The sequence below is a fragment of the Pongo pygmaeus genome, chromosome 9 (assembly GCF_028885625.2).
Source record: "Pongo pygmaeus isolate AG05252 chromosome 9, NHGRI_mPonPyg2-v2.0_pri, whole genome shotgun sequence".
Taxonomy (NCBI): Eukaryota; Metazoa; Chordata; class Mammalia; order Primates; family Hominidae; genus Pongo; species Pongo pygmaeus.
The window spans coordinates 95866736-95883755 of record NC_072382.2 but is presented as its reverse complement, the minus strand read 5'-3'; the positions used below and the strand labels follow the sequence as shown (position 1 = coordinate 95883755).

Genomic DNA, 17020 nt, shown 5'->3' with positions numbered 1-17020 from the left:
TAGGCCATAAAAAAAACCAAAACCTGGTGGTGGGGTAGATTTGCTTACTGGCCCCGATCTAAAATGACTTAAATTTCTTATTAATTAAAAGACATAGGAATTTACTGCAAGTTAAGCTTTGTAAGAGTAGGAATCGGCTGGGCGTGGTGGCTCACGCCTGTAATCCTAGCACTTTGGGAGGCCAAGGTGGGCGGATCATGAAGTCAAGAGATAGAGGAGATAGAGACCATCCTGGCCAACATGGTGAAACCCCGTCTCTACTAAAAATACAAGAATTCGCTGGGCATGGTGGCATGCTGAGGGGGCTGACGCAGGAGAATCGCTTGAACTGGGAGGTGGAGGTTGCAGTGAGCCGAGATGGTGCTACTGCACTCCAGCCTGGCGACAGAGCGAGACTCCATCTCAAAAAAAAAAAAAAAGAGTAAAAAGAGTAGGAATTATGATTTTCTTATTAACTGAGATTTGAATAGAAAATATTTCAGTGTTCCCATGGTTTTCAGAAGTGGAAGATGATAATGGATACATTTTGGTACATGATAAGTACTATAATAATATAAGTAAGTATCGTTGTAGTACTTAATATGTGTCAGGCACTGTTCTAAGTGTTTAAGCATATTAACACATTTAGTCTTTATAAAACTATTATCCCCGTTTTACAGATGAGGAAATTGAAGCACAGAGAAGTTAAGTAACTTGCTCAAAGCCACATAGGTAGTAAAGGGCAAAACTAGAGTTCAAACCTCGGCCCCAGAGTCCTTTTCCTTATAGTTAAGTTTTATTGCCTCTAATGTAGATTTTAAAGGAATTGTGTGTTATTTATATTCATGGCAGCTGCTGGATTGAAAAACTTAGCCAGAAAGGCACACTTGATGAATTATGTAGTTCATTGTGTTTGGTTTTGTTTTTGTTTTGCCTCAGGTGGTCCAGCACATCATCCAGCAAAATCATGTCCCAGAGTCAAGTATCGAAAGGGGTTGATTTTGAATCAAGTGAGGTAAATAAGTAATATTGTTAAATTTTATTTAATTTTTAACTTTATAAAATTTAAATAGAGACTGCCAGCTAGTTGCTGAACTTTTTTTTCTTTGATAAATAACTTCATCTTTTACATTCAGGGAGTACATGTGCAGGTTTGTTACATGGGAACTATGTGATGCTGAGGTTTGGTACAGATCCCATCACCCAGGTAGTGAGCAGTAGGCAGTTTTCCAACACACATCCTACTCTCAGCCTCCCCTCTGTGGTAGTCCCCAGTGTCTGTTGTTCCCATCTTCATGTCCATGTGAACTCAGTGTTTAGCTCCCACTTGTAAGTGAGGACATGCGGTATTTGGTTTTCTGTTCCTGTTAATTGCTTAGGATAGTGGCCTCTAGCTGCAAAGGACATAATTTTGTTCTTTTTATTGCTGTGTAGTGTTCCATATTATATATGTACCACCATTTTCTTTATCCAATCCACATTGATGGGCGCTTAAGTTGATTCCAAGTCTTTGCTACTGTGAGTAAGTGCTGCAGTAAACATATGAGTGCATGTGTCTTTTTGGTAGAATGGTTTCTTTTCCTTTGGTTATATAGCCAGTAATGGGATTGCTGGGTCAAATGGTAGCTCTGTTTTAAGTTCTTTGAGAAATTTCCAAATGGCTTATAATGGCTGAACGAACTTACATTCCAACAATGTATAAGCATTCCCTTTTCTGACAACCTCACTAGCATCTGTTGTTTTTTGACTTTTTAGTAATAGCCATTCTGACTGGTGTGAAATGGTATCATTGTGGTTTTGATTTACATTTCTCTGATGATTAGTGATGATAAGCACTTTTTGTTGTTTGTTGGCTGCTTTGTATGTCTTCTTCTTTGTAATGTGCCTGTTCATGTCCTTTGCCCATTTTCTGATGAAGTTATTTGATTTTTCCTTACTGATTTATTTACATTCCTTTTAGATTCTTGATATTAGACCTTTGTTGGATGCATATTTTGTGAATATTTTCTCCCATTCTGTAGGCTTTTTGTTTACTCTGTTGATAGTTTCTTTTCTCTTTTTTTTTTTTGAGATGGAGTTTCGCTCTTGTTGCCTGGGCTGGAGTGCAATGGTGTGACCTCAGCTCACTGCAATCTCTGCCTCCCAGGTTCAAGCGATTCTCCTGCCTCAGCCTCCCGAGTAGCTGGGATTACAGGTGCGCATCACCACGCTCGGGTAATTTTTTGAATCTTCAGTACAGATAGGGTTTCACCATGTTGGCCAGGCTGGTCTCAAACTCCTGACCTTATGATCCGCCTGCCTCGGCCTCCCAAAGTGCTGGGGTTACAGGTGTGAACCACTGTGCCCAGCCTGATAGTTTATTTTACTGTGCAGAAGCTCTTTAGTTTAATGAGGTCCTACTCGTCCATTTGTGTTTTTGTTGCAGTTGCTTTTGGGGACTTAACCAAAAATTATTTGCCAAGGCCAGTGTTGAGAAGGGTATTTTCTTGGTTTTCTTCTAGGATTATTATAGTTTGAGGTCTTACTATTAAATCTTTAATTCATCTTGAGTTAATTTTTGTATATGGTGAAAAGTAGGGATCCATTTTCTTCTGCACATTGCTAGCTGGTTATCCTAGCACCATTTATTGAATAGGGAGTCCTTTCCCCATTGCTTGTTTTTGTCAGCATTGTCAAAGATCAGATGGCTGTAGATGCGCAGCTTTATTTCTGAGTTCTCTGTTCTGTTCCATTGGTCTGTGTGTCTGTTCTTGTACCAGTACCATATTGTTTTGGTTACTATAGCCTTATAATATAGTTCAAAGTTGGGTAGTGTTATACTTCTGGCTTTGTTCTTTGTGCTTAGGGTTGCTTTGTCTGTTTGGGTTCTTCTTTGGTTCCATGTGAATTTTAGAATAGTTTTTTTCTAATTTATGTGAAAAATGACGTTGGTAGTTTGATAGGGATAGCATTGAATCTGTAGGTAGCACTGGGCAGTATGGTCATTTTAATGATACTGATTCTTCCAGTTCCTAAGCATGGAATGTTTTTGCGTTTGTGTTATCTGTGATTTCTTTCAGCAGTGTTTCATAGTTCTCCTTGTAGAGATCTTTCACCTCCTTGGTTAGCTATATAGCTATGTATTTAATTTTCTTTGTAGCTATTGTAAATGGGATTGTGTTCTTGATTTGACTCTCAGCTTGAACGTTATTGGTGTATAGAAATGCTACTGACTTTTGTACACTTTTTTTTTTATTCTGAAACTTTGCCGAAGTCGTTTATCAGTTCTAGGAGCCTTTTGGCAGTCTTTAGGGTTTTCCAGGTACAGAATCATATCGTCAGCAAAGAGAGAGAGTTTGACTTCTTTTCCTGTTTGGATGCCTTTTCTTTCTTTCTCTTGCCTGATTGCTCTGGCTAGGACTTCCAGTACTATGTTGAATAGGAGTGGTGAGAGTGGGCATTCTTGTCTTTTTCCGGTTCTCAGGGAGAATGGTTCTAGCTTTTGCTTGTTCAGCATGATGTTGGCTGTGGATTTTCATAGATGGCTCTTATTATTTTGAGGTATATTCCTTCAGTGCCTAGTCTGTTGAGGGTTTTTATCATGAAGGGATGTTGGATTTTATCAAAAGCTTTTTCTGTGTCTGTTGAAGTGATCATATCGTTTTTGTTTTTAATTCTGCTTTTGTGGTGAGTCACATTTATGGATTTGCATATGTTGAATCAACCTTGTATCCCAAGAATAAAGCGTACTTGATCATGGTATATTAACTTTTTGATGTGCTGCTAGATTTGGTTTGCTAGTTTCTTGAGGATTTTTGCATCTGTGTTCATCAGGGATATTGGACTGAAGTTTTCTTTGTTTTGTTGTGTCTCTGCCAGATTTTGGTATCAGGCTGATGCTGGCTTTGTAGAATGAGTTAGGGAGGAGCCGCCCTCGATTTTTTGGAATAATTTCTGTAGGATTGGTACCAGTTCTTCGTATGTCTGATAGAATATGGCGTGAATCCATGTAGTCTAGGGCTTTTTTGGTTGGTCAGTTTTTTATTACTGATTAATTTCAGAATTTATTATTGGTCTGTTCAGGTTTTCACTTTCTTCCTGGTTCAGTCTTGGGAGGTTGTGTGTTTCGAGGGATTTATCCATTTCCTCTAGATTTTCTAATGTGTGTGAATAGTTATTCATAGTAGTCTCTAAAGATCTTTTGTATTTCTGTGGGGTCAATTGTAATGTCATCTTTGTCATTTCTGATTGTACTTATTTGGATCTTCTCTTTTTTTCCTTTGTTAATCTAGCTAGCAGCCTATCAATTTTGTTTATTGTTTTAAAGAACCAATTCTTGATTTCATTGATCTTTGGTATGGATTTTTGCATCTCAGTTTTGTTCAGTTCTTCTCTAATTTATTTCTTTTCTTCTGCTAATTTGGGGGCTGGTTTGTTCTTTCATTTCTAGTTCCTCTAGGTACAATGTTAAATTGTTAATTTGATTTAAATTAACAAATTAAATTGTTAATTTGATTCTCTTAAGGCATTTAGTTCTGTAAGCTATCCTTTTAACAGTTTTAGCTGCATCCCTACGATTTTGTAAGTTGTGATTCTATTTTTATTTTCATTAATGAAATTAATTTCATTAATTAATGAATGAATTTTTATTAGTTTCAAAGAATTTTTTTATTTCTGCCTTAATTTCATTATTGACCCAGGAGTTATCCAGGAGTAAATTGTTTAAGTTCCATGTATTTGTGTAGTTTTGAGAGATCTTCTTAATATTGATATCTCTTTTTATTGCACTGTAGTTCAGAGTATACTTGGTATGATTTTGATTTTTTTGAATTTATTTAGACTTACTTTATGACTGAACACATGATCTATCTTAGAATATGTTCTGTGTGTAGATGGGAAGAATTTGTATCCTGCAGTTATTGGATGAAATATTTTGTAGCTTTCAATTAGGTCTAATTGGTCAAGTGTCAAGTTTAAGTCCTGAATTTGTTAGTTTTCTGCCTGGATGTTCTTTCTAACACTGTTATTGGGGTGTTGAAGCCTCCCACTGTTACTCTGTTGCTGTCTGAGTCTTTTTTTAGGTTAAGCAGAACTTGATTTATGAATCTGGGCATGTATATATTTGGCATAGTTAGGTCTTCCTGTTGAATCAAACTGTTTATCATTATGTAATGCCCTTCTTTGTCCCTTTTTACTGTTGGTTGGTTTAAAGGCAGCTATATCTGATAAAAGAATTGTGACTCCTGCCCTTTTTTGTTTTTCATTTGCATGTTAGATCTTTCTCCATCCCTTTACTTTGAGCCTGTGTGTGTCATAACATGTGAAATGGGTCTCTTGATGACAGCAGTCAGGTCTTGTTCTTTTATCCAACTTGCCACTGTATTCCTTTTAAGTAGTGGCATTTAGATAATTTATATTCAGAGTTAGTATTGATATATGAGATTTCGATCCTGCCATCATATTGTTAGCTGGTTGTTTTGTAGACTTGATTATGTAGTTGCTTTATAGTGTCTCTAAGCTATGTCCTTAAGTGTGTTTTTGTGGTAGTAGGTGGTGTTTTTTTGTTTCCATATTTAGCACTCTCTTAAGGACCTCTTGTAAGGCTGATCTAGTTGTAATGAATTCCTCAGCATTTGCTTGCCTGAGAAGGATTTTATTTCTCCTTTGCTTATGAAGCTTAGTTTGGTGGGATATGAAATTCTTGGTTAGAATTTCTTTTTTCTTTAAGGATGCAGAAAACAGGTCCCCAGTCTCTTCTGGCTTGTAAGGTTTCTGCCGAGATGTCCGCTGGTAGCCTGTTGGGGTTCCCTTTGTAAGTGACCTGACCCTTCTGTCTAGCTGCCTTTAAGATCTTTTCTTTCGTGTTGACCTTGGTGAATCTCATGACTGTGTGCCTTGGGGATGGTCATCTTATATAATGTCTGATAGGAATTCTCTGTATTTCTTAATTTGCATGTCAACCTTTCTAGCAAAATTGGAGATATTTTTCTGGACTGTGTTCTCCAATACGTTTTCCATATTGCTTATTCTCTCTTCTCTCTCAGGAATGCCAATGAGTCATAGGTTTTGCCTCTTTACATAATCTCATATTTCTCAAGAGGTTTTTTTTTTCCATTCTTCTTCATTCTTTTTTCTTTATTTTTCTCTGACCAAGTAGATTTGAAGAACTGGTTTTCAAGCTCTGAGATTCTTTCCTCAGCTTGGTCTGTTATGTTGTTAATACTTTCAGTTGTATTATGAAATCCTTGTAGTGAATTTTTCAATTCCAGAAGTTCAGTGTGGTTCTTTCTTAAAATGGCTATTTTATCTTTCAGCTCTTGGATTGTTTTACTGGATTCCTTGGATTGGGTTTTAACTTTCTCCTGAATCTTGATGAGCTTCCCTGCCATCCAGATTCTAAATTCTATGTCTGTCATTTCAGTAATTTCAATCTGGTTAAGAAATATTGTTGGTGAGCTAGCAGGCTCATTTGGAGGTAAGGGGACATTCTGGCTTTTTGAATTGCCAGAATTCTTGCACTGATTCTTTCTCATGTTAGAGGGCTATTGTTCCTTTAACTGCAGTGTAAGTCGAGTACACTCGACTTACTTGGCCTTGTTTCTGGGTGCTTTCAGAGGTCCGCAGCTCTATATAGATCTTTACTGTGGCTAGATTCTTGCTCTGGGTGTCACAGAGATGTATATTGGCAGAATTATTTTGGTGTTGTAATTTTGGCTGTGATCCAGCAGCTGGCATTTAACATTAGTGTCCAGCGGATAGGCTCTTACTCAGCTGCATAGTTCTTTTGTATTTCTATGTGTTCGCAGCTGTGCTCTGTGGTGGGGTTGGGGAGAGAGATGACTACTCACAAGGGCCACTCTTGGGTGATGGATGAGGTCCCTCCTATCACTGGCACTGCACCTGCATTACTGTTGTTTGGTGTCTTAGGTTGCAGGGCTCCCTCAGACAGAGGCCACGGCTGCCAGACAGGCCAAACCCTTTCCAGACCAGCACTGTGGAGGAAGGCATGTCCCATTCCTGCACTGGCCCACGAACCCACGTGTCTCACTCCTCTCAGTGTTCTGAAAGTGGGATTTCTTCCCCACTTGAGTGCCAGCCCCAGCTCTTTGCTCGACAGTCCCAGCTGTGTGCTGTAGCCCTGTAGCACTGGGACCAGCCTGTGGCTCCATCATCTGGACCCTCAGGGTCAAGCACCAGCTGTGCTGGGTAATCCGAAATGCTCCCAGGCTGCCAGGAAGGTACTCAGGTGGAATCACCAGCAATAAACAAGGCTGGGCAGCAGAGGCTGCCCTGTGCACACATTCCTGCAGGGCAGCTTGGCAGGGGCCCTGGAAGGGGCTGTAGGGGAGGAGGGCCTGCAGAACAGATGTTTCTCTGTCCCACAGGGAAGCTGGCCCCAGTCTGTCCTGCCCCAGCATTCAGATGGGGCTAATCCTACTCCAAGGGAAATAAGAAGTCTTGGGAGATGGACACCTATGGCCACCTTCTGCTGCAGCTGCCTTACGTATGAAAGCCCCTGGGTTCCGTGTATTCTGGAGCTCTGTCTCTGCCTACTGTTTGGGCCGATCCCCCTGCCAGTTGAAACGTCTCCAGGGGGCATGGAATCTTGTAGCTAGGATCTCTGAGGTCCATAGTGAGAGTATGCTGCCCCATCATCCATTCACTCACCCCTTTCTAGGAGCCTTTCAAGGCCAAGAACCAGCCCTGGCATTGGGCAACCCCCACAAGGTTCCCAGCTTCCTCCCTCTTCAGCTTCCAGTTTGTATCACCTCTCTATCAGCTCTTGGTGTTTTTCCTCCAAAGATCTGCTCAAAATATGTTGGCTTACTCGATATTTTGGTCTTTATCAGTGGCAGTGGTGCTTCTTGGCTCTGTCTAGTTGGCCATCTTGTCCTTCTTCCACTAAAAATTATTTTTAAAAATAGTTTCAAAATATACCGCTGGGCGCGGTAGCTCATGCCTGTAATCTCAGCACTTTGGAAGGCTGAGGCAGGCGGATCACCTGAGGTCGGGAGTTCAAGACCAGCCTGACCAACATGGAGAAACCCCGTCTCTACTAAAAATACAAAATTAGCCGGACATGGTGGCACATGCCTGTAATCCCAGCTACTCAGGAGGCTGAGGCAGGAGAATCACTTTAACCTGGGAGGTGGAGGTTGTGGTGAGCCAAGATTGTACCATTGCACTCCAGCCTGGGCAACAAGAGCGAAACTCCATCTCAAAAAAAAAAAAAAAAAAAAAAAAGTTTCATTGATAACCTTCCTTTGAACTATAGTTAATGTTAAGAGTTAACAAGTAACATATGTTGAGTGCCCATCAGTGTAATACCTCAGATATAAAAGTCCTGTAGATTTTTAAAATATGATATTCACTTAGTTCTTATTTGCCCAGTTAACAGTGGGATCAGAATTTTTTTTAGCTTCTACCATTTACTTATATTTGGAGAAATGATGATGATGATGATGATGATGATATCCCAAGAGCTTTTAATATTACTTTAATGAACATTTATTAAGTACTCACTATATGCTCTACATGTGTCATGTAGAGGGTGGCACATGGTGGTGATTTCATGACATACAGGTATTCAGGCATTGTCCAAAATGTTGTTTGGGAGGATGTCTGGAAAAAAATCCAATTCCAGATCGTGTCTGCAACCATGAAATCTCCTCCACCATGAATGAGGAGGAGGAAGAGGAAGAGTTATAAGTCAGGACTTGCCTCTTGCCTTTATTAATTTGCTGTTTCAATTAAGTTTAAATAAAACTACATGACTGAAGGATACTGCCCTTCCCCTTTGCTTCATGGCTGCCATTTGAAGGGCCTTTGCTAGTTTTTGTTGAATTGCTTGAAGGTGTTTCTCTTAGGCCCATCACCCCTTTCATTTATTTTTTTTATTTAAAAAATTGTTAATTGTAGCAAAAGCATAACATAAAACTAACCATTATTAAGTGTACAGTTCAGTAGTGTTAAATAGATCCATATTAAACAGATCTTCAGCACTTTTTCATTTTGCAAAACTGAAAATCTATATCCCTGAAATAACAAGTCTCTGTTTCCCCTTCTTCATTCCCTGGTAACTAGCATTCCACTTTCTCTTTCTGTGAATTCAACTACTCTAAGTACTTCATATAAGTAGAATCATATAGTATTTGCCTTTTTGTGACTGGCTTATTTCATATAGCGTACGTTCCTGAAGGTTTATCTACGTTGTAGCCTGTGACTTACACCTTTCATTTTTAGCTTTGGCTGTTGCTGCCATGTTCCCTATATTTCAGCTGTGGTTTAAAACAGCTTGAGAGGACTTAACTCAGGCTGCCAAGAAAAATGGCAGTAAGAGCTCATTCTACCTATTAAATACTAACATGTTGCTTCCAGGAGGGAAGTGAGCAATTATTGTTTGTTTATTCCAAAACATCTGGATATATATGCGGTTATATGTTACAGTTAAATATTTGTATACTAGTTCATGTTAACTGCAAAGACAAACTATTAGCAAATTATCTACTAGACTTCATTTGGATTTGTCTCTGGTTTATTTAAGTTTTGCCTTTGATAGTAGCAGAAAATGAATCAATAAATGAAAATGAATTTATATTTCTTAAGGCATCCATTTCTCATCAGAGATAGTTAATTTAGCTAACATTTGGAAGTGCTGATACCACCAACAAAGCCTAGCATCAAATAATTTCTTTTAATGTCTTAAACACAAATAAAAAATTTACAAACGAATTTGCTTTATTTTCTGAATATTTATAGAATACGTAAGAATTGGTTTTATGTTATCTTCATAAAATTGTATAATTGGACTTATCTTAGGTTTGTTTTCATTCTCTTTAATTAAATTATTAGTTAATATCTGATATTCCTATTTATTCTTTCCATGCATACAATCTATAGCCCAATAGCATGGGAACTCTTTTTTTTTTTTTGAGATGGAGTCTCGCTCTGTCGCCCAGGCTGGAGTGCAGTGGCATGATCTCAGCTCACTGTAAGCTTTGCCTCCCAGGTTCACGCCGTTCTCCTGCCTCAGCCTCCCGAGTAGCTGGGACTACAGGCGCCTGCAACCACGCCCGGCCAATTTTTGTATTTCTAGTAGAGACGGGGTTTCACCATGCTAGCCAGGATGGTCTCGATCTCCTGACCTCGGCCTCCCAAAGTGCTGGGATTACAGGCGTGAGCCACCGCGCCCGGCCAGCATGGGAACTCTTGAAATACTGCATGTATTTCTTTTTTTATCCAAAAAACTATTTGAAAGCTTGCTTTGCTGGGTTGTTTTTTGCATGAGTGTGAGAGTAGCTAGCTATTTCTAGCATTAAATCGCTAATGGGAAATAAAAATTACAGCTGTTTCTGAGTTAGATCTCCATGTGGCTTCATTATTTTTTCACTGTGAATTTCCAGAAGAGTAGATACAACTGTAATAAAATGTAAATGAGAAAATATATTCAAAAACCAAATATAAAATAACTTGAATTATTTTTCTGGCTTACCTATACTTCATTTGTCTTTACTAAGGTTAGTGAGGGAAATGTGTGTGGTTTATATTGTAGATGCATGCACACACAGCAGGATAAATTTTCATTTTAATGCTCATTAAGAATTTAATTGTACTTAATATATTTCGCAGTTATAAAGGAAATAGAAAAATAAAGTCTACCCCATGTGAAATGACTCTCACTGGTATTGTTTTGCCCATAAGAACTTCTGTCTTGTTTCAGTGAAGCATGGAACAATCACTAATACAACGTTTGTATTTCATTTCAGGATGACGATGATGATCCTTTTAAGAACACTAGTTCTTTAAGAAGAAATAGAAGATAATATATTTAATGGCACTGAGAAACATGCAAGATACAGAAAAAATGAAAACGTTACAAGCTAAGAGTTTACAGTTTAAGATTTTAAGTTTTGTTTCCTGAGCATGACTCCATAAGTAAGAAATTTCTAGCTCACAGACATATACAATAGCATTGATTCACCTTGGTGTTTTAACCTGGTTGTTATAGTAAGAGCTTTGTTTCAATATCATTCTTGAGTAAAGATTAAAATAAAGCTGCCATTTTACATTTCTATTTCATGATGAAAAACTATGTCAGTATTTTAATATGGTTACATTTAGCCAAAGTTGAGGGAAAGCTTATAAAATTTAACTTCTTCATAATTTTAGTAATTTCCTAGAGGTTCTGGGTTTCTTGAAAGTAAAACAATTTATGTGAACCTGTGCCTAAATTCACTGTTTGTTACTATGTATGTTTTTTTCTAATGCTTCTTATAAGACTAAATGATTAGAAGTACCTAATAGTTTGAACAGATATGTTTTTATTTAAAAGAGTAGAATAACCTGTTAGAATTACTGAGTTTTTTATTCCAGTTGTAGCAAAGATTTCAAAAGACTGTGTTCCCATTAAGTGGTAGTAATTTCCTTTATTATTCTGTATCCTTAATGGTGTTCTCTCTCTCTCTCTCTGTCTGTCTCTCTCTCCCCCGTTCCTCCCTCTCCCTTTCTCCCTTTCTTTTTCTTCTCTTTCATACATATGTGTGTGCCTAGTTCTAGGAGGAAAAGGGTTAAAAATTGTTTTAAACTACATCTTCTTGAAAATATTGAAGAATTTGTTTTAGGTAGAGTGGTCAGTTGAATCTTACAGTAAAGTATAGAAATATATTTAATGTGGAATGTCAATGCCAGGATTTCTCATTAACAATATTTTATCTCAACTTTGGTTCCTGTGATACATTTCTGAATGGGCAATTCCAGAAATCTTAGTAGCCCATGTTAAGTTTCTATTTTTTACTTGTTTTCGGGGAGAAATAAGAATTAGATATCTTCAGATTTAAGTTAAATAATCCCATTCTTTATAATCCTCTGTAAAAAGATCCCTGAGATTATTCCTTCTTCTAGTCTTATGCGACAGCTTTACTTTAAAATTCAAGTTACACATCTTGGGAGTACAATGGCCCATTTCTTCATAGGTAGAAACAAATACTTGACTCAGTGATATTCATGACCATTAGAATAGTCATACCTGGAATGTGTCAAATTATAAGAGACAGACACTTGGTTAGTGGCTGCCTCAGATAGCACTTTTGAAGAGGCCTAAGTCAAAATTTGCAATATAACATTCTATTGACTTTCTTAAAAATATTTTTTCTGTACCTAACTTGAGCATAAGGGTTATTTGAGCAAGTAACATTAACTCAGTGGAAGGCATTGTCCTGTGAAATATTCTTAGGCAGATCTGCCCACATCTTTATTGAACTTGAAATCTAATATTTCTAGTATTTGAACAAAGCAGAAGGTTAAGTCAGGGAAGAGCAGTGCTGTCCATGATGGAATGGAAGCTACCAGGGGAGGCAGTGTCTGGATGATGCTGTGCTACCTACCCCTGCACAAGCCATGCTGGCTCAGACTGAGCTGTGGGCCACATCAGCTAGTGGCTCTTCTCATGCATCAGTTAGGTGGGTCTGGGTGAGAGTAATAGTGAGGGAATGGTCATTAAAGTATCCTGACAAGTTCCTAGGAAAAAAGGAATAAAACTTTTTTCCTTAAAAAAAAAAAAAAAAAGTTGCTCTTGGCTGTGAAAAGAGGTACTAAATGCGATTCAGTTCACCGCTAAGGAAAGTGATGCCATAGCAGTTACAGAAGGTGAAAAATCTCTCCAGCTAATTCGGGTCATTTTGTGAATACTATGTATCAAGCCCTGAAAATATGGTAAATAAAACGTGACAGGGAAACCTTTTTTTGATTGAATATTGTTACATAGTTAAACGTGCTATATATCCTTTGTATTTTATATTGATCCTGCAGAATCTGTTGGTTTTAGAGGAGTTTTGTTTTTTGTTTCTAACAATTTTCAGACCTGTTGGTATAGGAATGTAGAGATCTTTCAGATGATTTGAAAGCAGCTGCATTTGCTCTTCGAGGCTTTGGGAGAGCAGGAATGAAAACATTCAGAGGAAGACATCTGTAGGGAATTCTTCTGTCACTTACCAAAGAATAAGTATTTTTCTGGTGTTTTATTTCCTATCGTAAAAATACAACAGCGCATTTACAAGGTTAAAGATTCCTCGAAGTTCTAGGAAATCCTTGAAAATGTTAAGTGGTGCTTAGAAAATTCAAGCATTTAGGAATGTGACCTTTAATTCAGGTATGTAAAAGACTTTTTTTCCCAAACTTTTAAAAGTAGGAAATACAATAAATACAGAAAAGTCATATGGTTGAATAAATAATTATAAATTGAGCACTGATGGAATCCCTCTACAGGTCAAGAAACAGCGCAGTGTCCTGGACGCCCATTATATTGTTTTCTCCTTTCTGGGTAACCAGCCCTGACTTCTGTAATTTAAAAGCTCCTACTTTTGCCACAAGGTGGTGCTTCTGCCATTAGATGCAGTTAGGAGGATGCAACTGCAAATCTAAAATTAGGAAGTTAGTGTAGTTGCAATAAACTTAGAACGTATGCATTAATGCTAAACCTATGCAGTAATACCATAATTAGCCTTCTAATCATGTAATTTGCTTTACTTAAATATTTCATTTGGTTCAGCCTGTTATGGAATTTACCAGCTTGATAAATTTGCATATAAAGTTTTATAAAGAAAAGGAATATTTTGTTTTCATAAAGAGAAAAATCCATTCTTAGAAAAAAACTGAGTAAAAAAGTATCTCAATGGGCTGGGCGCACTGACTCATGCCTTTAATCCCAGCACTTTGGGAGGCCGAGGCGGGGGATCACCTGACATCAGGAGTTCGAGACCAGCCTGGCCAACATGGTGAAACCTCGTCTCTACTAAAAATACAAAAAATTAGCTGGGCATGGTGGTGTGTGCCTGTAATCTTAGCTACTCAGGAGGCTGAGGCAGGAGAATCGCTTGAACCCAGGAGGTGGAGGCTGCAGTGAGCCGAGATTGTGCCATTGCACTGCAGCCTGGGCAACAAGAGCGAAACTCAGTCTCAAAAAAAAAAAAAAAGTATCTCAATGTAAAATATCTTCTTTGGAAATATAGAATTTAAAAGCAACTTTCCTCCAAAGTAATCTGATGTCCTTTTTGTACCTGTCATATATTTAATTCATAGTATTTTGTGTTGGTGTTTTTTTTTTGTTTTTTTTTTTGAGATGGAGTCTCGCACTCTCGCCCAGGCTGGAGTGCAATGGCGCCATCTTGGCTCACTGCAAGCTCCGCCTCCCGGGTTCACACCATTCTCCTGCCTCAGCCTCCCAAGTAGCTGGGACTACAGGTGCCCGCCACCACGCCTGGCTAATTTTTTTTTTTTTGTATTTTTAGTAGAGATGGGGTTTCTCCGTGTTAGCCAGGATGGTCTCGATCTCCTGACCTTGTGATCCGCCCACTTCAGCCTCCCAAAGTGCTGGGATTACAGGCCTGAGCCACCGCAATCAGCCTATTTTGTATTTTTTTAAAGCTAACTACCATTAAGATCATTATGGAAGTTTGGTATAATGAAGATTTGGGTTTTTCAGTCCAGTGAGTTTCCATATTCTTGAATGAAAAAGATCCACATTTCATCATTTGCCTGTTTCATTTTCTTTTAGTACTTTTGAACTTAGTTTGGTCAGAAAATACTAGAATTTTACTTTGATCTGAAGAACCAGCTTATATAACTTGCTGTTGCCATGTACATTTGTATGTCTTTGCTGTGTCAAATAACTGGATCTGATTTTAGCTCTTTTTAAGTGGTGAAAGCAATGCATTTTTATTCTTCAAATTGAGACATTGAATATGTATTAAAATGTGTATGCTTACCTGTAATCCTCTCCCCGCCAACAATTAGCAACATGTTTCTCCAATTACTGTTGGCAAGACTACCAAGAAAAATTGTTGAATTAGAACCTCAGCACTGGGCACAGTGGCTCATGCCTGTGATCCTAGCACTTTGGGAGGCTGAAGCAGGCGGATCACCTGAGGTCAGGAGTTCGAGACCAGCAGGGCCAACATGGCGAAACCCCAACTCTACTAAAAATACAAAAATTAGCCAGGCATGGTGGTGGGCGCCTGTAATCCCAACTACTCAGGAGGCTGAGGCAGGAGAATCGCTTGAACCTGGGAGTTGAAGGTCGCAGTGAGCCGATATCACGCCATTGCACTCCAGCCTGGGCAACAGAGCGAGACTCTGTCTCAATCAATCAATCCATCAATCGATAAGAACCCCAGATTTTATAGCTACATGTTTTAGCACCCTTTTCAAAGTATATGTTCTCCTTGGTACTTATTTTGACATTCTGATTTTTCTACATATGCTTTATCAACCTCTTAATTAAACCATCATTGTCTATTTTGAGAGATAACTGCACTGCTTCCCATTGTGTGTTTTAAATGTTATTGTTCAGTTTAAGTCAAATAAAAGGATATTTAATCTGTGGTGCCTTGACATTAAAAGTGGTAAAGTGATTTTTAAAGGGCTCTTGGCTGGCTGTTGCACATTATGGCTGATTAACAAAAGAGGTTTAATGGATATTAGGCTGGTTGGCCCATGCAAACTTTGTTCTGCCTCTGAGACACTGTGTAGTCAAGATGGTTCATGTACAAATACCCAAAACTAGTGCGTAAGTACCCTTGATCACAGTGCCTGTTTAATATCAATACCAAGTGTTTCGTGTTTATATTTTATGTAAAAATCAGAATTTTCTACATAGAAGCTTATAACTGCAGTCTACCTGTTAGTGCATTTGAACTGATTGCATGGTATATCTGACTTTGAGTACATTTTGCTAGAGGCAAAAGGCCATTGCTTAATAGGCTGAGAGGCCCAACTGCATTTCCATTGGTTCTTGGGTAGTCTGGAAATGAAGGCATCCATTTTACACTCATTAAAGTGTTTTACCGTAAACGATGAGATAAATAAATAAACCCATCATAGGTATCCTGAAAGTTTCTAGTGGTTTATCATTCCAGTACTGCTTTCTGAGGTTTTTAGTAGTTTTAAGTCCAGATCATATTTTTAAAACTTGAAATAGTATCAACTTTACAGAAAGCTGCAAGAATAATGGAGAACTTTTTATCGTTTATTCAGATTAAGCAATTTTTGACATTTTGTTATAAAAAAATTCTATATGTGCATATATGTATATGTTATATACATATATTTTTATGTCAAATGTGAACACACACATACAATTTCTCAATCTTTTGACACTAGGTTGGAATGTCATGTTCCTTTACTCTTTAATACTTCATTGTATGTTCCCTAGGAACAAGAATATCCTTTTATAACCACCATACTGTTAATCTACAGTCCATTTTCCAATTTTTTTATTTGTTCCAATACTTTCCTTATATAGCATGTTTTTCCCTCTAGTCTAGGATTTAGTTTTATTTTGTGAATATGTAGAGTATCAGCGTGCTTCCTGAAGTCTAAATCATTCAAATGCACACTCAAGTCTTACTCCCTTCCCTATTCCTTTCATCCCTTTTTGCCCCACCCATTGTAGGTAACCAATTTCATTTTTGTTTATTCTTTTCACCAAAATATGCAAATTTATACATTTTTTCATGTCCCCTATTTTCTTACATAAAAGATTTTATGCTATATATACTCTTTTTGTCTGAACAAATGGAGTTTTTTGTCCTACAAACTACTCCATGACATTTTATGGAGATCCTCCTTTTTTATAGCCTCATGGTACTCCATTGAGTTTAAATGCCGTAGTTGATTCTGTCCTCCTATACTTGCGCCTTTTGGTAGTTCTGATATTTACAATTACAAATAATACTGCAATGCTAATACTAGTACTTTTAATACTGCAATAGTAATACTAGTATTTTAAAATTTTTAGAAGTGTTATCTTCAGAGTAAATTCCTGGAAATGTGATTATTCGGTAAAAGAGTAAATGTACATGTAGTTTTGTTGAGTGTTGCCAAGTTCCTTTTTATAAAAGTTGTATTCCCTCCAACAATATATGGACTACCTATTTCTCTATAGCCTCACCATCAGAAGAATGTATTGTCGTCAAATTTTTGATTGTTTGGCAAACTGATGGACAAGAAATGGCATCTTAGTGTAATTATAATTTGCATTTCTCTTATGAATTAAATTGAATTTGTA

General features: G+C 37.8%; 1 protein-coding gene across 7 annotated transcripts in view; it reads left to right on the top strand.

Annotated features, from left to right (window-relative positions):
- MRE11 (MRE11 homolog, double strand break repair nuclease) overlaps positions 1-11047 on the top strand; it is a 78926-nt gene extending 67879 nt beyond the window's left edge. For 6 of the 7 annotated variants that reach the window (XM_063671360.1, XM_063671359.1, XM_063671358.1 and 3 more), the window contains 2 exons: positions 919-994; positions 10725-11047. In XM_063671360.1, the coding sequence (XP_063527430.1) occupies positions 919-994; positions 10725-10781 (133 nt within the window). In that variant the 3' untranslated portion in view covers positions 10782-11047. The remainder of the gene's footprint in view (positions 1-918; positions 995-10724) is intronic. The other variant, XM_063671361.1, reaches the window with a different exon arrangement.
- Positions 11048-17020: the final 5973 nt, after the last annotated feature.